At 39.8% G+C, this 25,045-nt stretch overlaps 1 protein-coding gene across 4 annotated transcripts in view; it reads right to left on the bottom strand.

Annotated features, from left to right (window-relative positions):
* LOC136423110 (ferroptosis suppressor protein 1-like) overlaps positions 1-24,134 on the bottom strand; it is a 29,368-nt gene extending 5,234 nt beyond the window's left edge. Inside the window, exons 1-6 of one of the 4 annotated variants that reach the window (XM_066411133.1) lie at positions 23,985-24,134; positions 18,735-19,055; positions 1,877-2,170; positions 1,236-1,388; positions 621-736; positions 120-230 (exon numbers count right to left, since the gene is read on the bottom strand). In XM_066411133.1, the coding sequence (XP_066267230.1) occupies positions 120-230; positions 621-736; positions 1,236-1,388; positions 1,877-2,170; positions 18,735-18,886 (826 nt within the window). In that variant the 5' untranslated portion in view covers positions 18,887-19,055; positions 23,985-24,134. Of the gene's footprint in view, positions 1-119; positions 231-620; positions 737-1,235; positions 1,389-1,876; positions 2,171-3,881; positions 4,128-8,335; positions 9,001-18,734; positions 19,056-23,984 lie in introns of those variants that run through there. The other 3 variants (XM_066411136.1, XM_066411132.1, XM_066411135.1) reach the window with 3 other exon arrangements.
* Positions 24,135-25,045: the final 911 nt, after the last annotated feature.

Raw genomic sequence — 25,045 nt, 5'->3', positions numbered from 1 at the left:
AGGTTTAGGGTCAATAAAAGTTATTAAAAAAATATAACACCGCGACAGATATCTAGCTAAAATTCATGTCAAAAAAATGAATAATGATAAAACGCGCATAGCGCCATGATGTCTGTTACCTGTTTCTAAGGTGATGGTTCTGTCAGATGTTTTAACATCCTTCACACGGCCTTGTTTAAACTGCTTCCCAAACGTGGCCTTATATGGAATGAAAGTCTTCTTGGCAAAATCTGGAATGTAATTTTTCGATTATTTCAATAATAATTAGATATCAATATCTAATAGCTTTTGAGATAACCAGATATAATCATCCACAACATGTATTTTTTACTTCATATAAGAAATCGAGCAGCTCGCTTTTCATGCAAGATGACGAGATTCTGATGCTTAGTGATTCAATGTTCATCTCAACAAGCTATCTTAAATGTACTTCGATGAAGGCAGACATCTAGGTATACAGATACTAAATACCAAAGTTACTCGATGAAGCAAAATGGTACTGTTTGCAAAACTAATCCAGTTGCTTGAGTATCTACAATGTTACAGCATTATACTATGCTATTGGACACACATATTGGGTACAAAGAAGGGAACCACCGGAAGCAAATGTGCACAATTACCTGTTCTAACGGCAGACCTCAATGCACCGATATGATGATGAAAGCGCTCCTTTGGGTCGATTAGAGTAAAGTTGATTTTGCCTTGTAATTTCCGTGCAATCGCTATACCCGCGTACCTTCAGGACAAGGAAGAGTAAAAGTTAGTCATCTATATCCATGTCAAGCGGAAGAAGATCATAGATATTGATTTTTGTGTATGTGTGTGTGGTTCTATCGGACTTGTACCTGATGAGAAAATAAGCTTATATCTCACCACATAAAGAGACAGTAAGCCAGAACAATTAGATAAAGAGATTCACCCGTACCCTATCTTGTCAGATTACTCAACGACTGCTTGTTGCAAATGATCTATTCTAGATTGAATGAATAAGAAAAATTCCATACTACTATACGATTAACGCCTAACAGTTTATCGAGAATGTGGAATCTTTTATACTATATGTATCTGTACAGTTTTCAAAGTTTTTAGAGACGTGTTGTCTGTTAAAAATGACGCAATTCAGCCTGGGGCTGTAATGTTCTTTCATTTTCAATACACCATTCATTCATTCAAGCCATATGAATCTGTCACAATACTGCAAATATAAAAACAGGTACAAGTTAGTATTGACATACCCTCCTCCGACTATAACTACGTGGGCGTTGGACTGTTCCTCGGACCCGTTGCTCTTCGCGTGACTCTTCTTGGGTGAAGATTTGGGGGAGGCGCTCGGAGAGACCTTTGGTGAAGCATCCCGGCTGTGGTTGCCTCCCTTGTGGGGTGCACTACTGTTCAAAACCATTGAAATAAAAATGTACAGTTCAAATTTTCTCGAAGCTAGCTGTATCTTCAACCTACAACATTCGCAACATGCCCTACCTTTGAGTTACACGAAACAAAGAAACAAACACCTAGTCTACCATCTCACTAGGGCGGCGACCTCGCTACTACCGCGCTGCGACCTAGAACTTGACAAATGCCTCAAAGATACGTGTTTTTAGTCACACATTTTGCACTACATGGCAATTATGTAATCAAGGGCTACACACATTCAATGTAGGTCTCAGAGAGGTCGCAGCGCGATCGCCGTCTAACGAAAACGAGGCTTTATCAGAGCGATTCTTTGAAGCAGCAGGTAGATATGCAGGCAAATGGGCAAGGCATTATTGGACTTAGTTTATACATTACACAATCATGCAACCATTGAGGACACAAAGGAAAGAAGCGCAGATTTCATGCAGCCGTGCTTTTGGAATGACAGGATGTCTTGAGATACCCATTCTTGCCGAAGACAAAGGTCAGATCAGTGATGGTTCTGTCGTGTTTCTCTACAGGACTGCTGGCCGGAGAATGCGACGATGGCGTGAGCAGATTGTTAGTGTGCGAGCTCGGCAGGCTGGGAAGGGACGCACTGCCCACGGGGTTTGGCGACGAACCACGTCTGGGCCGGGGATGTTTAGGACTGATTCTCGGCGAAGGGTGCGAGCCACGCCGAGGACTGACAGGAAAATGACTCGTTGGACTTGTCGATGGACTCTGCCTAGGACTTGTTGCAGGAGAAGGTGTCCGGCTTTGCGAATGAAACATGCAAGACAGATGTATGATAGAAAGGGAAGTAGCATAGCTCTTTAACTAAACTACACCTGAATGAACCTTCAACCAAAATCATTGGAGAAGGTCTATATCTAGTTATGGTTTTGTATAATGTTAAATTATAATTCAAAGCTTACCGAGCTACTTTGATAATAGCTTGCTTTTAGCATGTACAGCTCTCTTACACCTAATTTCGGTTTGTGTTAAAGAGAGTGCATTCTGTAATAACATGAACAGGGAAATTCTTCCATCACGCCTAAAGCACGTCAAAGAACCCACATCACTTATCGAAAAGAGTAGGAGTCCTTCCCTATGTGAGTTCATCAAATTCAAACCCTACCGTTATGTCACCTCTAATGTCAATCCTTCCACAAAATGTGGTATATCTCAATGAAAATAGAATAAAAAGTATCGTGGTACGATGTTAAAAGCCCTAGAGAAGTACACGGTGATATCCCCAGCCTCAAGATCTCTCTGGCCTAATTAATCCATTATTACCTTTAACCAGACATTAATCCAAGCCTAATATTGGTTGATCCCTTTTTGAAGGAGTGGATTAAGAGTGTATTGCGGGAGTTCAATAAGTCACGTAGTACACTACCCGCCCATCAAGACCAACTGTTAATTCTGGCATCTATTATCATGCAACGGAGTGAGGTATATAGGTCAACATGTGACAGTGACTTATACATAAATAAATACATATATGAATGTATAGATAAGAAGACCTTCCGTCAGAGTGTGCTAGAAGACCATTTGGGAAAAACAACACCAAACACTTACATTTCTAATCTACATCAAAACATTCACGTAAAGCGAACGGCCTTTTTGCAAATTCAAAACGAGCTGTTGACTGTGGGTTTTGACTATTAGTTTAAGTTCAATATTGATTGTGAAAAATAACTCTGCATGATACCCTGTGTGTCGATAGCGAAAGAGGAGTGGAGAATGATCCATGATCCCAATTCCATGTGATTGGCACGTTTGACCTCTCGACGCCACGATCCCCCAAAACCCGTCCAACACCCATGCTCGTCTGCCATTCAGTCGGCATTTTAATCTTGATAGATGATGACAACAAATACCAAAGGTGGAGACAAATTAACCTACGTGAGTGCGGTTATCTCGATTTCCTGACATCAACTATGATTCGTCAAAATGTCAAACACTCGATATCTATCATGCGATTCTTATTGATAGCAATGTCCTAGATTGGCGGATCACATGTCAATCAAAATAACTTGTTTTAGAATTGAATGTGACGTAATGCCCGAACGTTACATATGAATAGCTTGCTCAAAGCGTGTTGTGTTATTCTGTATCATTGACGCCAGCGGACGACCAGCAACTTTACACTAAAGATAATGAAAATCTTATATACCTTTTACCAGCAAATCTCACAAATCAATTTGGGGAAAAGAAAAAAAAAACATTTCTGTTGAATTTAACGAATCTTGCTAAAATGCTACTACCATGAATACTGCAATTGGTCTTGGTACAATACCTTTGCGTGCTGGCAAGCTAATATCCATATTTTCAATTTACGCTACCAAAAGAAAAGAAAAGATTGATTTCTACTGCAAAAAGTAACTCGCTGCGACGACCTTTCAAAAAGACAAAATGTTATCAGATCTATCTCTCTAGCCAGACAGAATACTAGTAATACGCCATAACCTCTTCCTACTCACGAAACGTATCGCAGTCCTCGGGGTCGGCGCATCGGTACGGGTGACCACTGTCCTCGGCCTCTACCCCGGCCGTACGCCCACGACGGGGCCTGACTCCGGCCGCGGCCCCGCCCGAAACCATTGTACGAGGACCGAGATAGATAGGAATACGCCATAATCTGTCATTCTATTTGTAACATGAACGATAGAATCTCTCCTTCAGGAACTATCAATGTAGGTCATCTAGCAACCACTGGCGAGCAATGACATGTGAGAGAAAAAAAGGCATAAGAAACAACAAATGAAATTATCTATAAATAAATAAATAGACAGAGGCCTGGTTATTCTGTAACGTGAAGGACTGCAGTGTACTTAGTATAACAACATTAGCTTTGGACTAAAACTGTCAATTATCTACCTGACATAGTGTTAGGTCAAGAAGCTGTATGAGGAGGTCCAATAATACTAAGTTCATATCGAGTTTGTGCTCTCCCTGTTCTTCTAATTGGTGTGCTTATTGGTATATACTTTATCAATAAAACAGAAATGGCCATCAATAATTTAAACAACACTGGCTTTCCGAAATGAAATGGTACGATTGGGTAAAATTTTGATTGAATCATTGAAATGGCATCGCCATTGGAAAATGCATGGAAAATGGCTACCTCACAAAAACACCGACTAATTTGAGTCGATTACAGGGTGAGGTAAAACTGCACAGAAAAGTATGATACATAGATGGACTGGGTATTAGACTGGCCATGGTATAACGACATAGCTTGTGCTATTTGAGAAACTTTTACCCATTTCATGCAACATTAGCAAGGTAGGGGCTATGAAAATGATCTCTGCAGAAGCACAGACATAATCACAAGCACCAATGGCATTAGGTGGTACAAACGTCCGGAATACTAAAACTTTAAGGTACACACTATATGTACATGTACACTGTGTAGTCATAAACGGCGGCACGGGTGTTAAGGAGCGAAATAGCACACTCATACTAGTAATAACAAGAAACCTTTGAGATTTTTGGCAGAGAAAACTATTAAGTATCAGCAAATAAAAATGACATAACAGACTGAAAACCAATGTCGGTAAAGTTTTTTCTGCATGAATGTGACGTAACACTCTGATATACTACAGCTGAGTAATCTAACGATACACTAAGGTATAGGTAAATTGCTTTTACTGATTTCAGTAACATATGGCAGAGTCACAATTATAGTATTTTTGTTTCTGGTTGAGTCATCTGAATGGCTCCGACTGCCAAAATGTGTTCCAGTAGATTTTTCATGGACACAGGATGCATATCACTGGTGGGCAACTCAACTACTAGCTCTAGGTAACATTGCAGCTGACGAGTAAGACTATCTAGTTAGCTAGCTAGCTAGCGACATGTATGTCTACATCGATTAGTATATATTTATCTATTTGTTTGATTATAGTTGAGTAATTATGAATGTATATAGTTATAGGTATAGGTATAGTTATCAATTTTGTCATGTATTGATCAATATACAATGGATTCCTAATAAACAGACATCTAAGAGATATTTTCTAAGATGAGGCAACTTATCTCAGAGGACAATCTCGTGATGTGAAGGAAATGACACATAATTCGATAGCCATTGTTGCTAATAGCATAATATTATCAAAGGCTTTTAGCGTAATGTTTACCGACATAATCATAAGTCAGTTTTCTTGACTTTAATCATGCGTAAAACTTGCTATTTCCGAAATGCATATTCCGTGTACTTTCGCTACGCACAATTTAAGTTTTACTCCTTTACCGTGTATAATTAGAACTTACTTTATACATTCAAATATATAATAACAGGCCATACATATTGCATAGTTTTCATTTTCATATCTAGGCTAATGAAGAGCAAGTTGAGGACGTAGGAAACATCTTTTAGACCCCGTAGCGACTGCCCTTACATAGCCAGCAACACTTAACCGCCTTTCCCGCAGGATATGCCATTACTATAACTTCAAAGGTCGAGCAAAACCTTTGCCCTTAAGGGCCTCTTTGATGTGCTGAAGTGCACGTAGTTGTTAGGGCAACTGGGACCCTCATACTGGTAAGAGATCCCTCAATGTCCAAATATCGTACAGAGAAGTTCATCATACAGGAGTAGCTCGAGTGCCTCTCAACTTCATGTTGTTTCATGAGTTGTTTTACGCCAATTTCAAATTCATGCAAGAGTTAAGAACATGTGAATGAATCTTGTATTGCATGTTGCTAAGAAGTACTGTTCATACATGACAAGCTATGACAACAACTACTGACCACTTCACAAGTAGTCTTCATTCTTTCGTTCGGATCTAGTCCCGAATCGACAGTTATTCTACTATAGAAATCATACGTTTTGCAAAAGGCTTTTGCATTCAAATATATCTGAAAGATGTCAGCATTCAAACAGTGCCATACGGCGAATGCATGCCAAGCAATGTCTTCATTCATCCTAACCAAACTCCGAACCAGTATCAACGTATTCTACAATATAAAGCATGCATTTCTCAAAGGCATTTGCCTTCTTTAAGATATATCTCCAATATGAAAGCATCCGACCAGTGCATGCCATACGACGAACGCAAACCAATTACAGTAGAATGATGCATTATATATCATACAAGATATTCCTTTAACCTGTTTGTGTACTACAGGTTAATCATTCAACAGCGAACTCTGCGGTACAAAAACCATTACCACGGAAATGACGACCTGTTGAATTTCCCTCGGACAATACCCTATAATTGAGAGAAGCTACCTGCTATACATTATTTAGGCGTCCATTTATCTTCACTGCCAAAACTAATATCACAGACCACGGATCATACAATGATAGTGATGCCCACTGTTGGCAATCCATCTTATAGTTGTCTCTAATGTCTTATATGTACGTGTACTGACTTTCTACGTAGATCAACTTACAAAGACAAACCGCTATTCAAAGGGTTTTCTCTCTACATAAGTCATAGCAAACGTCTTAACTCTTTGAATCATATAGTCTTGATGTTTTATTGATGACACACAACTGGGATGCATCTGTTTTAGTAATCAGCTTCTTTTCCCAGTTATCTCTTTCCAACACGTTGTACTAGATAATGAGCGGAAGAGTCTGCATAAAGGACATGTGTCCACCGTTAATTGCGTTTTGAATGGACGCTGTCCCTGGAGAATGGACTGATTTACATGTGGCACGTGGGCAAGCTAGTTTAACGTTATCTGACCTATTTTGACGTGTCCGTGTGCAGCATATAGAGCCACAATCATGCGTCATAATATATGGGTGATGTCCACATGTCCAGATCACCATGTTTGAAGCTACTGTTAACGTTGTTTCTTTGGTTGAAATGTGTATTAGCCCATGATTTAGTCTTGGAGAAGAAGCGAAATTGTGGAGTTCGTCTCAGCTCAGAATACTTGTCCAAAGACATTTTAACATACACGTGACGCATTTACAATATTTACAATATTAGTATGTCCTGAAACAAGGTTGATACTATAATGTTTTATCATATACTTATGACATATTGAGGGCAAATGTTTCTATAGTGGCTTTAGGATACACTTACATCTCTGCCGTGTGCATATGTGATTATAGCTTTTTTATATTGAAAGGTAATAACAGAGGCCAACAAAATCAGTATTTCCTTTATGTTAAGCTTCTTGGGAGTTACGATTAAACGTAAAACTACCTCCTTTGCCCTGCTATTGAAGCAGAAATAAGGTTTTCTCACCCGTATGTATTGTAAAACTCTTCTCTGTGTCCTGAATTATTCACAACAAAGCTGGGGCTTAGGGCTGAAGACTGCTAAGGCCGGCCCAGGAGTTCACCAGTCTCGGTTGTAACGTAGGGTGGATTACTGTGCTCATAATGACGGTCTTACCTCTTAACATCCTATTAACAGCATGGAAGCGTGCGTGTTGTCAATATCTAGTGCTTCTGTCTTATATCACAAAATGGCAATCTTGAAAACCTCATTTATCTTGATTTTAGACCCACGCCATGAAAGTATGTTTCTCCGATGATTCTATTTAAAAAGCAATCTTTGAGATGTTATAATACACATTACGAAATTGATACTAATGGTTATGGATATTTGCAATGATTACTAATTATGCCTTAATACATGGGAAAGCCTGATGCGGGCAAGCTATAACAAACAAAGTAAAAGCCTCTATACAGGGAGTAAACTGAGGTGAATTAAATGATGACCGGTATCTTCCGGGGGGATGACTACTATGACATTGAATAATTTATATCGCAGGGTCTGAGAGCAGGCAAACTGTTGAAATAGCCGGAAGGAAGATGGCAAACTGCTGTCCATTAAGGGGACGACCTTGACACAACCATCACTGACCTTAAGAGAATTAAATGATAACAGTATGGCACGCTTAACGCTTTGCCTCAAGCAGGGATACAACGTGATTTCACAAACAGTCGTCTGCAATCTCTGTTACTCACTGTTTACGTCTTCTGGGATGGAAGGGAGGTCTCCTCCCCATCATAGTCGGCCTGCCCCTCCCACGGTGGTAGTATCCCCTCCCCGGGAAAGTGTACCCCCCTCGCAAAGACCACGGGCCGTTCACGTCGTATATTGTCGATGCTCCCGACAGATAAGCATACGCCATTTTGGAGTCACCACGAGGAAAAGGCTACTACCTCACGGAGGGGTGCGAAAGTACATCATCCACCATATGGTCCACAACATCCAGTACGGAAGACCTAGTTGCGCAGCTAAAGGCCACGGATGATGCCCCCAGGCCGCGAAGATTCATTAGTAACCTCTCAGAGATAAAGAGATGCACGAACTGTCACCCCGATAAATAAAGTGAAACGCCCCACCGCTTGAAAAACAACCGTAGCTTCCAGGGGGATTAAATCTCTTTGTAGCAAAATCGTCCATTAAGGCTACACGGGGGCTACATTATGAAGATAAGGATTGTGGTATTCCCCGTTGAGACACCATAATAAATACATTACGGCTTCTCTTGTCTCGCCTGGGATACCGTTTGGTGCCGGAGAATAATCAAAAAGCTTCCCGGTTAAACTCCATTTTCTTCACGGGCATTTCAAAGTATCGGAGCAGAAAATGATGGTGCTTCGCTCTTGTAGCGATCTAAAGCCGTAGGCCGTCCAGACGGGGTTTTAATCCTTGAATAAAGATGCAGGAAGAAGACAGGGATGCCCTTCGTGATCAGAATAATAAGTGTCTATGGTGTCCAATATATTCTTTAGATCTAGTTTACATGCAAACTTAATGATGAATCCTATTGTGTTTGTATTCAACAGCGGCTTCGCCTTACAGAAAAATCGTTTTACTGGAATCTTGAAAAATGTGTCTCTAACAAGACCTGGCAGCAACATTGTTAAGGTAATCACCTATCTCATCATCGATTATTGGATCACGTACCAAACCCAGAGAATCGCAGGAAATTTTCATTGTGCTAGGCGTAATCCGGTGTAACGGCTTAAACACATTACAGTTATTCACAACGAAACTCCAATGGGAGTCATTGTCAAGGCCAAAAATCATTTCTCTGGTATCCTCTAGGGCAGAATAAAACTACAACTACTTTGACACATGCGGCAGTGACATTGACAGATCATTAATTTTCATAATCCTTTTAGAGAAGCAGTTGAGCTTATGCAGTACCCTGGAGATATTATCTGTATCATCTGGCATCATGCAGGCAAACGTCAAATCTATTTGGTTAATTTAATTACTATATCTATATAACGTTTGGTAATTTGTGAATTATAAGCCTCCACAATCTAATACATTAGTGGTTTTCGCAATTGATTAATATTTTCCTTCACATTATCTTTTTAGATATCATACATTTGTGTATTCTAGTCGCAAACAGATAATCAAGCAACCAAACAAATAAACAATAAATAATAAACAAATGTAAAGACATCAACCTCGCCGCGATGATTTTTAGGAAACAAATTGTGCCGTTAGAGTGTTACCTGTACGTATTTATCATATTCAGAAGAGATTACGATATGTCCATTGTGATTCTGAAAAATGCCACAGTCTAGGCGTCTTTTGCAGTGTATTAGCTTCCATAATCGGATTTCAAAGCAACAGGCGGACGCCCTTATAAATCGTATTCTATTGTAAAGGAAGTGATCTCGCTACAATTAAATTTACGGTGAACAGCTATCTCAACGTGGATTCCTGAATAAATTGCTCATTACGATGAAAACCGTTCGATCTGCAATCCATTATGATAAAAAAGAGATAACAACAAAATATTCCAGAAACGCTGTTATCACATAAGACGTCAAATGTCTACTTCTTCATAATGTTATGGTCTTATTTGAAAATTGGGGCCCGGGCGGGATGTTTGCGGGAACGAAAAATAAACGTACAAATGAATGAAAAATGCACAAATTATGCTCATAACTATTTTTTTTAACATGTCATGTGTTTTGTTTATGTTTTTTTAATGTCATACTTTTTCGATCCCGCAAACTGCCCGGCCGGGCACCGGTTGGGAAATGTGACACCAGCATTAATGGTTGACTTTTGCAACGTCCTGACAACCATTTTTAATGAAACACGTCCATCAATGGCAGTTTGTGATTACCTCTATGTCACGGTTCATTGAACAGGAGCTTCCTGTAGAGTTTAGTTTCACGGATCGGCGTTTAGATAGGAAAATCATTGACGCTTTGCTTTTTGCGACCGAGTCGAACCAAGACTTCGCCACACTAGACTAAAAGCTGTTCGGGGGTACAAACCTACACCATTGGCATTTCTTCCTTGCATCACTAGCTATCTACCAACAAAAGACGATGTCACGTCAGGTCCAAGATAAAAGATACAAAAACCGGAAGTTCTGCTGCAGTACCAAGGTCACATGCCAGGGGGCCCAAAATCTATATTGACCTTCGTCTTCCCACAACCTAGCCATATACCAAGTATCACTTTAATCTATCCGGAGGGCAGAAGGGGCTTTCTGCCGCATGCGCAGGGTTAATCTTTGAAACTCCATAGGAGTTTAAACTCGTACCTTAGCTTGTAAAACTCAAACCGCGTAAAACAACCACGGGTGCAAAAGAATACCCAGGCGGTAGGGAGCTTCGTTTGCGCCGATGAAGGCTTGGCCAAAGATAGCCCGGCCCAACGACGATAGACTAGATGCGAGGTTAATCTCTCATATCTATAGTGGTGGGAGTGGTAAAATTTCCTTGGGGGCGTGGAAGCTTCCTTGGAAGCTAGCATGTGTGGGCCATGGAAACAGTCTGACTTACCAAGACTTGGTGTATCACATAAATGGATACAGGGATGGAAGCTGGACGCACATGATGTAGTACTTGCACAGCTGGATGGCCCAAGGTCTGTAGAAATGGAGATTGGTGCTTCCCTACACACTATGTATGTAAAGGACTAACTAACTTCTACATTGCAGTGAGTGTTCAGTAGGATCTTTTTATGATGCAGTTGTAGCAAATATCCAAGTTAATTCTCTCGTTATTGGAAAGCAGCGCATTGGGTTTCGGATCAATCAAATGCGCTTTGTTAAAAACCGGAAATTTAAAGTGAGACAAGATGTTCTTTAGATAAGACACCGCATGTTTGTTTCTATCTATATATTTATTTTTCCATTTATTCGAAAGACAAATTTAGATATGCAGGGAATGGTCTTTGCCTCCCTGTACAGTTTGGTACAATGGGCTGTTAAAAATATCAAACGATAACACACCATGGCCAACTTATTCACAGTATTCGAGTCAATCAACTAGACAGCCAGAGATCTAGACCTAAGCCACAGAATCATTGTAGAGTCTTACGGCACAACGTTTCTATCCGATTGCTAATCCCGGAAAGAGATTAGTATTTAGCTTAATCTGATGACAATCGACCCAGCTGATCACAAGAGACGATAAAAATAAACTAAAGAAATAAGCTTATTTTGATCAGCCGTATCAACAGAGAAATAAAGATCTGATAAAGCGCATCCTCATTCCATACTACATAGTATTAGCTTCATAGAAGTTAGCTTCATTGCATATCGAATGGATGTTGCACCTTGTGCAAATTTTGTGCAATAAAGTTTCTGAACATTCACGAAAAAGTTTGTTGTAAATGTGTCCGTTGAAGTATTACTCCGTTCACTCATGTGACTTACGTAAGTCTGAGCACCATCTGTTATTGTCAACAAGACTGAAAACTCGTCAGAGTTAGATACAAACCGGTCGCACCGTTGCATATATCGGCAGGAAATTAACGAATTTCAGCCATATGGCATTCGTCACAGTCAGGGGTTCATTGTGATTAATTCATTGTTGAAGTTGCTGCCGTGTTTGTGAATTAATAATGTAACATAAAGTTATGTTTTATCTAAGATTGAACAGGAAAGGCCATTAACCTTGTGTACTATTTGTATTCTCAATGATGGTGTGTTATGCTTTAAACTGGTGTGTTACGCCGAAGCAAATTTTGGTCTCTTGAACGGTCATTGCATTTTGGAACGGTCGTTGCCATTTAGCAAAACGTTCGTTGCAATTCTGAACGTTCGAAGCCATATCAGAGCGACCGATCTTGAATTCTGAATGCTCGTTACATGTTCGTGAAGTTCTCGTAACTTTCCGGAATTCTGAGAATTGTGGGTAATCATATTTCAATATGGCGACCGAAGAAGGGCCAGATCTTGCTCCGCTGGCAGAAGAAGCATAGTCCGGACCTGCTCAGGATTGTAACATCGTCTTCTATAGATCTACACCAGTTCTTGAGCCGCTGAACACGTTGATGTTGCAAACATCCTTCAATGACAGCGCTTGCGCCTGAAAATCCTTCGTTTGGTTGAGAACTACGCTGTTTAATGAAGATTTATACAACCTCTGTAACATGGTATTGAACGCTAGGAAACGATCGGTCCCGCAAGGTCATAAGGATAAAGTTTTCGTGACAGGCGAGGTGCCGACGGATCCAATCTTTGATGGCAATTTCATCCAAGATGTGCCGCAATTATCGCACGCATAGGACATGCAGAAATATCCAATTAAGGGGATAAGTGTTCCGCCGTTAGATCTGAGAACGGGACTATTCAGTCGGAAAATTGTCCAAGAAATTGGGAATCTCTCATGCTGAGAGCTCCATTGCTATCAAACTGGTTAAAGAACTCTCAAAGCTTACATCAATGTTTCTATCTATTAACTGTTGTCTATATATTTAAGCCAACTCTAGCCATCGGCTGGCTATAAATCTTTTATGTTATATCAAATAAACGGTCACATTCCTCTTTATTTGAATCCTTGTGTGCGTGAGATATCAACTTCTCGCACCTTTCGTAAAATTAGATCTTAAGACATACAAAAATCAAATTTTAGATTGAAGAAGATGCTCTACTTTAAAGTGATGGGTCTACGCTCAGGGCATTATCATGTTATGATAAAAGGTTTGATAAGAAGCAGGCGTCTCTAACAAAGTAATTGCTACCATTAGCACTGCATAGACTATGCGTGCGGGGTGATTGGTTTAGTGACCAAGCATGGCCGGTTGTACTCAAGGCCACTGCTTTCAATTTCTTGCATGAATGACTGGTCAAGAAAGCGTGTCCATTTGATAAATGAAACACAATCAGATATCTGTACGCGAAGGAAAGGTCTGTTCTCTTTTGCAAGGCATCGTCAATATTTGTTGGAGTAGTACTAGCTAGCGCGTTTCTGGTTTGTCTTTGCATGTATAGTTGCCATGTAACAAAGCTTAGAAGTCATCATTGTTTGATATTTGACGATTTAGACGATAGAGTTCCCTTCTCACGAAATTTACTGTAAAGGAATATGTGTATGATGTTACGATCCGATATTGGAGTTTTCGTTTTGCACAACCAGTAATGTCTAACCTGATGGCGTTTCGGTGTCTCCCAGACAATTTCCTCAGATTTTCTGACTGGAGTGCATGAAATTGTTTTCGGGTGTTACGATCCCTTCGCTTCAAACTTATTTTCAAGTTTATACTTCTGGCTTCAGCTAATGGAACTGACAATTTCATTGATATTTCTGGTGAACCAAATAGGTACATTTTTTTACAGTATGTACAAACCACATACTTGTGAAAAGTCTGGCCATGGCTTAATTTTTCTTTATTTTCTGTCGATGTTGAAGAATAATGTGGGCTACACAGAATAAATAGGCCATTGTGTAGGCGATCCACACCTATTGAAAATAGTTTCCTTGATCCAACTATTCAAGCAGGCTCAACCGCAATATTTTAAAAAGACCACCATCATTATGAATTGGGCGCTAAGTCGTATGTATAGGCTAGGTAGGATCAGCTTCCTAATCTATTGGATGTTTGCAGTCACGTGACTATGACGTAAGCAGTGTCCGCCATGATGGATGGTTACATCTGAACTTTGCCATAAGTAAATACTTTCACACGATTACAATATATAATTATGTTACGATAAACCATTATATACTAGGCTTACTTTGATGAAGGTTAGGCATCCAGGTAATAAGATACACCAAAATTAGTTTCTCAACTATTCAAGCGACTGGATAAAATTTATTTTGAATTTTGTATATAATTATTTGTTCCGTGTCTTTTGCTTATCATGATTATACCAAATTACATCAAAGCCTTCACCTCTTTCACGCTTGGCTGTCTACATGATGTAATGCTGAATATCACATTTCTTTTTAATATGTCCATGACTAACCCTGAATCACAGAGCCTCACGCAATCAGAATGGCAGTGAATGTATGTAGGAAATATAATCTAGCATTATGAAAGCGGAATTATCCACACGTGTTACATAGGAGGTCTACATAATGATTAATCTTATTAGAGAATACTTTAAACACATTCCCGTCACGAACCCATTAAAGACGGCATTAGAACCTGAGTGAATTTTTACAAGCTTGCTAACACATGATAGATGGAATTGATTTATATGCGTATGCTGTACATGTGGCAAATTGCGATTTTGTATGCAATAGAAAAATCCAGCTTTCCATCATAATGTTGCGCAGCGTGGAAATTTGATTTGTTTAGAAATTGTCGACGAGCTGCGAGACAAATAGGTAGAAAATTACACTTCTACCTAACCTGCATGAAACACTACAGAAGAAACTGCCAAAAAAGTATTTGTGCCAGAATGTTTCACAAGATGCAGCTAACAATATGTTAGTAAGTACTGGCAATGGGACGACATGCAGACTTTTATTCTCGCATTCATAGACCCCTGCTATCTCTCAGTCAGGCTGGGTATTTGTTTCTCCATACGATGTGGTTTGATTTAGAATTAGTGAACGTACGTGTAATAAACATGATTTCTCATCAATTGGTGACGGTTGACACAAACCGCAGAGAGCTCGACATTTTGCCAGAGTAGAATATACTACAGTGCGGCAGTTGGCAGACGCACTGGTGTATAAGAACCGCAAGCCATTCACATGTGTGTATTCAATATATTTTACCCATGTCAATCATTTCTTGTGATCTTTACGTCCCTGAATACATACATAGGTATGTATCGCTGGTACTGATTAAGGCCCATGCGTGTCTTCCCGCAGTCAAAGCATGCTTTCTTTTGAAGACCCAATTGCCAAAGGTCAAAATGTGAATTGTGACAAAGCAGCCCCCTGCCGATTACATTCAGAAGCTGTTCGTATTCCCTAGGCTACTGGTGAATGTCCTTTACAATCCGTTTGACTGGCTGCATATTGGGCACAGATGTTGGAGAGAAGATAATGGTTTTTCTATACCAGACGGGAAAAAATGGAGCTCATGGCACAGATTACTGACAACTGTACCAGGCACGAATTTTGTTCGCTTGAGGTTTCTTTGCTCGGAGGAAATGTATATCGCAAATGCAATGAATAATAAAACCATCAAATGGGTTGTGAAAAGAATACAATAATGGAACCGCCAACGGGTTGTAAGAAGAATGACACTTATCAGCTGAGCTTCTACTACGAGTTGATAGAATTCCTTTATCGCCTCCACTGTAAGTGTCTCTAGAGACGGAGATTCCTTAGCTTGATTCCACGCAGTTCGTTATGGTGTGGGGCTTTTCTTGCTCACTGGGTTTCACCGGTCGAAAATTCTACTTAATCTCAGTAAATCTGGACATATAACACTTGTAAGACTGATTTCCCAATGGTTCCTGTATCTTTTCCTAATTACTTGCTGGAAACTAATTAATGAAAACAACAAAGTTTTGTAATAATGACTTGAGGCCGAGCAAAAACTCGTATGGAGATACAACCGGGTTTCTCTTGTCTCTTGCCATACTTGCCTGTATATTGACTCTTGTTTCAGGCAGAATGCTACGAGGAACCATGTGGCGTAATGTGTCTCTGTCGCAATTGATAGCTTAAGGTTCAATTCTTACTATAACTAACAGCAAATCAATGTCTTTGAATGCCAAAAAGTCGCCAAATCTCCAACCATTTCCTTCTACAGGGGCATCTGCAGTTCATATCGTCCCTTCACTTAATATCGATCCTCGCTAATTCCTTTCTTTCCCTATGGATTCTGGAAGGACACAATAATTTTACCCCTACTCTAATTGAATAGAAGAAGAGGACATATTCTACATGCACTGATAGGACCGGAAGTACAAAGATCATAGAGCACAAACCATTGATGTAGAATGGTGATTTCAGCGGCATATCTACTTTATTCCTTGATGGTAGCATCATTGAAAGGAACCCTCGGGCAGTACATGCCTATCTTGACAAACGACGTAATTTCAACTATGTAGTCCCTGTCCTAATAACATTTGGAGGTCCACGACGCTTCCGTTACCATCACCTAGTTGCCCTTCTTATCTCTTTCGATGATTAATCTTACAGACAAATTTCCCAAGAGTTCGCGCTCCAATGGTTTGAAGATGAGTAGTTATTATTTGGAGCTTGTGTGCACCAGGTCTAGAGAGACGGTTCTGAAAATAGATTGCGAGATTGGCAAGAGCGCCACTTCTGGCAAATTATTTAGGTTCTTGAGTAGGGGATTTAGGGACATGACCTCAACGTGCTTATTCATGATTTTAAACTGAAGTTCTTGCTGGCCAAATTAACGGGAATTCGAACGGGAACACATCCAGTGAAATCGATTCTCAGCCATGATAACTATAACAACCTGCAAACTTTAGCAAAGTAATTCTAGGTAATCTACTATTTTCCACTGGTAATGGCATTATACAGGACAATATTATGATCATCATGTCTATTGATTTTTATCATTTAACTAGAATCTAATTTACAAGACTTCCTTAGTGCGGCACTTCGAGTTCTTGAACTTAATCTGGCTACATCAATATCTCGAATATATATAGTACATGAATATATGCCAATAGTTTGAAACAGCATCGCTTGCCAAATGTGTCTAATATGATTGAACGTTCCATTCTATTGTCAAACGACGCTACTAGAATATGTATTCTACATACAATGTATAGGGTTAGTGTATGTTATTTCAAGTACGTTAGGTCACAAAGATAAATGAGTAATTTCTTTATACGTACTTCCGCACTACCATTAGTTGATGAACCTTAGATATTCATCAGGCCTTGAAGAAGTCGAATCTTGACTTCGTTTCAATCGATTCCATTTCCCAAACCAGAGAGCAATGCTGCATATTCCACAACTTATGAAAACTATAAACAGATCATTATTGGCAGACTTCTATCCAAAGGCATACAGATCCTCATTACTTAAAAACCATGTATAGGTTGAGGTAGATGACATACTCGCTTATGGACAATATCGACATGATGTCTTTTATAAATGATTTAGAAACAAAGCCTCAGGCTGATTTGTTGCAATGTACCATATTCTACAGCGTGCTTCTTTAATTGTAGGTCAGTCGCCCTAAGGCTTATACCAGGTTAAATTGTATGGTCTTTAAAAGATAAAGCCATTCACTGTAGTCTATTCAATCAATAAAGTGGTTCCATTGTCACTTCACATGCAACCATGTAGTAAAAGGCACCCCCAGTTTGTTGTTCTGGTTTATCCAGATCGATAGTTTTAGCACTTTTAACGATGTATGTTATTCAAGGAAGACATATACAATATCAAAATATTATTTTCAACATAGATGCTTTGATCTCACTCATTGATGCAAACTTCAGACGACGAATGATCCTCTCCTCTCACAAACACTTATCCCGCACTACGTCGCAACTCTCTTGGATATTCCACATTAATAATAGATAATGGGGTTCTTTTCCCCAGAGTATACTTTAAATGGCCCAGGGAATTCCTAAAAAGGTTTTGCTGGAAGAGGTATAGAGCCACTGAGGACAAAAATCTGAGATGCACAGTAATCATTTCTTCATATAGCCTCAAGAAAAAAAATCATTTTTGTCATTGAACAACACCAATGGATACCTTCTCAAAGATGCTGATGATATCAACTGTGGCAAATCCACTTTATTTCTAAAAATAGATGATTATTCTGATAAAATAGCATGCGTTTGAAAGGGCTAAGCACGCAGTCCTAATTCGGCTTGCTCCTAGCGGATATAATCCACATTCCTGATTGCCATCTCCTTTGTACTGGATAAAGGTTTCGTATGTTTTCGTGTGCCGATTCTTTGTTCTTTCATGTGTAAGAATTTAGAATACCTTGTCATTTCGTGACTCGCTATTATGTAAATAATTCTTTCACACTCGGTGAGTTCTGCACGATCTAAAATAGACATGATATTAATGTGACATGACATCGTTTCGTGCAATAACAAACAGCTTTGTTACAGTAAGCGCTTAGCGGCACACAGTTTCATGGTTTGCCAACAAATCATTCCCGACAATGCAGGTAACGTTACCTTGGGCATGAATACCTGGCAATCCAATGTGGTACTCTACCAATCTAAGGGACGTTTGGACTTGAACTTACCTCGACCCTTGGTGGCTTCCCCGCCGCTTGTCATGATGACTGTGGCGATGGTGATGGTGGTGGTGTTGATGCTGATGTTGCTTGTTTTTCTTTTCTTGCTCCTTCCTCTTCAAAATACGCGCTATCACCGCCGGCGAGGCTGCGGCGGCCATCTTGGATTTAATAATAGCGTCGGGAGAATCCGTTCGATGCAGTGATATTGGGGAGGCTGTCCAATATTTGAGCCACCTCAGAAGGAAGTACAACTTGCCTGAAGTGTTCGGTTTAGTTGAATTTTTTTTCCAACACGTAGATTCAGTCTCGATGTGGAATATAGGATATCTGTAGGGAGATTAAAAAGGAAGTGGTCTAAGATTAACGAAAGTAGCATTTAATCCCTTTCCCTAAGAAATCAAAATCATTAGAATATACCAGAATTTTCAGGTCGCAATAAAAAACAAACAAGAAGATTATGACTGAAGAGGGGGTGGTACGCAGAGGTAGATTTTCCTGTTCCATAAATCAAACTTGGTGCGATCTATACCTACCTCCCGCCCCTTCACAAGAATAGTTACTGATACGCCCCCTGTTAGTTTGCCGCACTGCTTCAGTAATTCCAGTCGATACAGGTCTGTTATCTTCAAAGCGGTGTAAGAATAGCTTTAGACTTCCCCATATATCCGACCTACATTTTAACGCCACGAAGAGATACACTGTGTTGTCAACTGGACTTGAGAAGAGCAGAATACGAGGAACAGTACTGGTGTTCCTTCACACGACGGTTAATGTAATTATGTAGGCCGGCGATGATCCGTAACACTGAATTACCAGCAGATTCCAAATGTCACACTGTCAACTTTCGGACGTATGCTAATCTTCGCTACAAGCTAGCATCACAGTCAGGACACATATAGCAAATTGGATTCTTCCGTTGCTGCCTAACAAAATCTCGCAATACTTTTTATCCCTTTCGTACCAAAAGCAAATAATACCCATAATGTTATAATAATTCTATCTAAGAATACGTCTAGAGAAGTTTATTTTCAACAACGATCTGTACGGTGAATCAATAATCAACTATTTGTAAAGAAATTCGCCAAATGCAGCCCTGAGATTGCAACCGGAACGTCCCCGTCCAGTCGACCGACGTTTGAAGTAATGACAAATGACCTGACTGGTGGAAATCCAATCCCAGGTAATCATGGATCGATAGAACTCCGGCGTCTCCGTCAATGCCCAACACCAGTGCCAACGCCAATCATTCAAACCCAGGGGTTAATCGAATGTCTGCGGCAAAGTACTGTTGGACAGAGGCATTGCCACCAACGTTGAAGAACGATGACCATGAGTAAGTTCAAAAAACCGCCACAATTCTCAAAAGTACACGCGTGTTTACAGTTTAAATCAATTGTACCTTGGTCTAATTCCTCCCAGACACGTATCCTGCATGTATACAAACAATAAACTCTCGCAATCTCCAAATGACCCTCATAATGTTCCAGTGCAGGGGTTGTTAACGTTATTCTGTCCAAAGACCTATCCATGAATGAATATAAATAGCGAAGTGCACATCAATGCGGCTTGTATACATGCACTACAAAGTGCACGTAAGCGGTCATATGAGCCATTGTTGCGTATCATGGCCGCACCAGCATCACAAGATCAAACGTCAGTAAACACATGACTCATGACGTATTAAGTGTTTGTTTTACAGTCATCCCCATGAGCCTTCTGTAAACTGCTTTGCATTCGTATAGTAACCAAACAAGACTTTCTTCAGATCCCAATCTTTAAAACGATAAAGTTTTGTAATGACCTATTAGTCCAACCTACCTAATGAGTCTTTGTCTATTGTTCGTTCACATCATATTGCCTTCAGGCTATCAATGCGTCTAAAATACCAGATACGTAAGACATTATGTTCATTAGTTTGAATTTAATTCCCTGCCAGCATTTTGAACGCTGGAAAATTTGCGCCAAACAGTATCTTATGAGCTGCCAATTTTTAAAAGTGGTATTGTTCCACAAGCTATTAGAAAGTTGTCACTATATACTTTCTTTCGTGCGTGCAGAGGTTACCTTTTTCCCCCGGAGAGAATTCGAACTTACATAACTACAGGAAACTGTAACGTTATCAGTCAAAGTCAACGTCAGAGACCACGAGGGGTTCTTCAGCAATCTTTGACCATAAAATATGTATAAACATGAATCCCTACAGACCAAAGGTTAAGACTTAACTGATATAGAGCCTACAATAAATAGATTTTCCTGGAACTCATGGCGTCATTATTCCGGATATTTGATCTGACGTTATGCTGAATCATGTATCTTATGACGAAGGGAACTGTCGCTACAATTCACTAGACTGATTCTATGTTTTGAATACAATGTTTTGTAGAAAGAAATTGCGATATATATATCTATACCCTTGCGTGTTTCCTATGCTGTGTATGTATATGACTTTAGTAAAGGTCATTAGCCTAGGGCCAAACGGGACGTGACACAGATTCCGTAAGATGTGTCTATATCAAGTACTCTTATCTATCATCAAGATAAGAGTCCTTTACATGTTTGACATGTAAAGTATTTGCCGACATCCTTTCTTTTATTGACAGGTACAAATTAGACTGACCTTTTGTAGCGTGCAACTGGACTTTCTGAGTCGACGTTTATCTATCACTGACTCAACCCTACTTGAAGCCTAATGTTTCCGTGAAAGCATAGATATTCATCTTTGGTGAGTGGCATATGGCAAAGGCCATGATAAACGATTACCATTCAAATGCAGCATACAGTACTCCTCGTTTCTTTGTAACTGTATATTCAATTAGAACAAATAGACTGCGGTACGTACATAACAACTGCAAACATGTCCCTGCAATAGATATATGTACTCTTTTCTATTGCAACTGACGTGTAAAGTGATACTTTATCTTCAAGCTGTTGATTGTCTCTGTTCACTGCATTATTCAGCATGTAAGAGTCATGATCAATGTATGGGTCTTCCTGTGTTACATAGGTTAGGTTAAGCCCTAGCAGACAGAAAGCTTTTAACGTAGAGCGGAGCCAAAGATCATGAACTACAGAAAAGGTTACTCGTTTTGCAATCAAGCTGTTGCAGTCATTTGGAGATAACATACACAATGCTACTTGGATGAGTCGTCGTGAATGCATGAACGGTACACTGTGCAAAACTATCACTTTCACTTCGTCAGAGATTTGACTCTATTCAAAGTGCAGACCACGGATAAGGTTTTGAAACGTAAGACGATTGTTATCCAGAAAAGAGTGAAACGTAATGATCAGAAATTGTCTAGATTTCAAAAAGCCATCCATTTAGAACTAAAACCCGATATTGACTTGAGTGTCTGCCAAATGCGAAACTCAAAGAATTACTACATCATATCTAAAATATCCAAGTAGCGTTTTCCAATAGCTAATTTGGCAAGCTGACTGCACTTCGAATCCAACGACCGACAAGGCTACGTTCAAAGAGACCGCATGTGACGCATGAAACGAGAGTCATTGTCACGGGGCCAAAGCAGCAAAGGACGCACGCCATTTCTTCAAATGATAAAAGCCAGGGGGAGTAAGCTAGCATATAGCACGACCAGGTCTCAAATTATACCTCCGGGAAGGTCAGGGTATAGGTGAGGTGTTGAGGTAAAGGTTAAAAGTACACGTTCTTCGGTTTACGAATGAAATGGATGGAAGTTAAATTGACAGTACGTTAACGTCTGTTTTACAGCAATTGGCATGGTGTGGGTAAGTTGAAACACATTTCAAATGATCTATTGCTTCGTGTAAAAAAAAGATGTTTTTAATGGGTGATGGCATTCATCAGCCGATATCAGATGAAGGTTTTAAATCTGATATTTACTTATTATGAGGTAAATGAAACGAAATTGCTTTTTCATCCGACGATTCGCCAAAATCATATTCATAAGGCAACCACATGCTAGATTTTTCTTAAAGTCATGTGCAATGTGTACTCAACCGTACGTGGGATACATGGATATTGAACTGAGTTAGCATTGGGGAAGTCAATATTCTACGATAATAGTCTTGAATCTACTTGAAAGAGAACATTTGAAGGCAATTCATTTTCAAGTAGGTTTTCATAATATCGCAGTTTAAAGATCTAATGTTCAAACGTAATAGCACCTCTTTGCATCGCTCACTTAAACCAGATTAGAACAAAGCGTTTATGATGGATGCTTGACGATTAGCAGTACTCAGTACTTCCGCCTTTCCTGGAGAATTGCCAGATCATAGTATCCAGGAACATATACCAGCATGGGTGACGAAGGCCTTATTCCGTGCAGTTGTTGAGTTATGAGGAATTTACCAGGAAAGTCTATAAAACTACTGTTAAAGGCGGGGCAAGTTGTACGGCTTTCTGTTAATGGTAGGTCTTGGACCTCTTTGAAAGCCAGATAGTGTTGTAATAGAGCTACTAATATCGCGTGGACAGCAGTACACAACGTCAGTCCACCTATCTGTATTCTATATCTGGTTGATTGGTTGTAATATTCGAAGATGTATTGTTTATGGTCTCCCACCATTCCCCTTTGCCCTTTACGAAACTGCCTTGTTTGCCATATAGGTTACTATGACGGCAGAACAACCTGTACAGACGTCAATGCAATGTCAAAGGTCTCAGGAACGGATTCTGAATATCGTTTCCACCAGGGAGCTAACCTAAAACTGTACTCTCCAGAAGATTATGGAATAAAGCAAGGTACTTCATTTCCATTAAGGCTTGAGACTTCTTCAAAGAAAGTCAATGAAGGATGACGATCCTTAAATGTCAATGGATTTCGGGGCGCAACGTTTGTAGTGCGTGACCAGCACACATACAGTATCCCATAACCTTTACAGGGCTGTGTCATCCCCTGTAACGTCACTATCATCCGTCTTGAATGCCTTAACTGTTACATTGCATTGACGATATCACCTGCATATATTATCAGATACGGAGGGAAAATGTGAGAAAGAATTGGTGAGTCGAACATTGTAGTTCATGTAAACGTAAAAGAAATCATAAGAAAACGAGGGATGAAATATTTTGTAATAAGAGAGGACGTAATCGTACCTCCTGTAGTCATAGTAGGGACAAAAAGGTTCACATAGGTATTCTGCCCATGTTATAACAGTGGAAGAGTGTCATAAGTATTCTTAGATAAGGGGCGGCTCCTAGCAATCAGCGAAAGGCCAAATGCTGCGAGAAAATGAAGAGATCGTTCACCATGTAAAAGCAAATGTACTCACCAAAAGAGGTAATTCAGTGTAAGTTGACACTGATTCTACGCCGGTTCACCGAATCACGGTTAACACAGACGACTCTTTCGCTGCATATGCACTGAACCGAACGACAGGAATCTCCTGCGATACTTTTATAACTGCGGGATTCCGTGGCAATAATGTTATCGTATATCATTGTGCCGGAAATATATTAATGACATCGGAGACAACAGAACTGCTGGGTGCACGGACGTCATTGATACGTATCAAGTATTTATCAATATCACATGGCGGTCTTACGATTTGTTAAAAGTATTTGAACAATGCAGGTATATACCTGTCAAGAAAGCGAAGTTGACACGTACACAATGGTTTAAACTTAGCTACCCATCAGGAATTGGTAGGACCATGCGTACATGTATTGTGGTAGTTCGTGATGTAATACTCGTAAACTGCGTACGTGCCATTCATTGTAATTTTAATGTCGTCAGGATGCATTTCGTGAAATGGAGATGGTGTATACTGGTACTAGAACAGTGTATTCATTGTGGCAGTATAATCAGTGTCGACATTGTGCCATGTAGGTTATGAATCATATATAAAAGAATAACATAAACCTTATTTCATTACCATGGTAGTTGAACTTTCACCTCATCCAGAAATGTAACTCAATACATTTTTATCATTTACTTCTTCTTTTGATTCAGATAACAACTAAACGTCGAAAGAGTCTTTTATATGGGAACGATGCCAATACGTGTAAGCAATTGCAACAAAGTTTGTCCCTCTTTATTGATCCATGCGTTTCAAGTTTAGATTTGTAGCCAGACATTGGTGGGGGATTTCCTCATTTCTTAATTGTTTGTCTGTAAGAACAAGACAAACAGTAAAGTTTCAGATGTCATACGAAAGACATTGCTTGCTATATCCCTACATCACGGCACTAGCATATTTGTTCGTGTGATAATGTTGTTTCTATGTAGATATCATCTCGCATGTAATTTTTCCAACGGCTTCCAATGGGCTCTGGAATGGGCTTAGGAATGAAAAAAACGGTGTTATATAAGGGAAACTGCTAGGTGAATTAC

Source organism: Branchiostoma lanceolatum, chromosome 17, assembly GCF_035083965.1.
Source record: "Branchiostoma lanceolatum isolate klBraLanc5 chromosome 17, klBraLanc5.hap2, whole genome shotgun sequence".
Lineage (NCBI taxonomy): Eukaryota > Metazoa > Chordata > Leptocardii > Amphioxiformes > Branchiostomatidae > Branchiostoma > Branchiostoma lanceolatum.
Note: the sequence above shows the minus strand (reverse complement) of the source record. Positions and strands in the feature narration are given on the sequence as shown.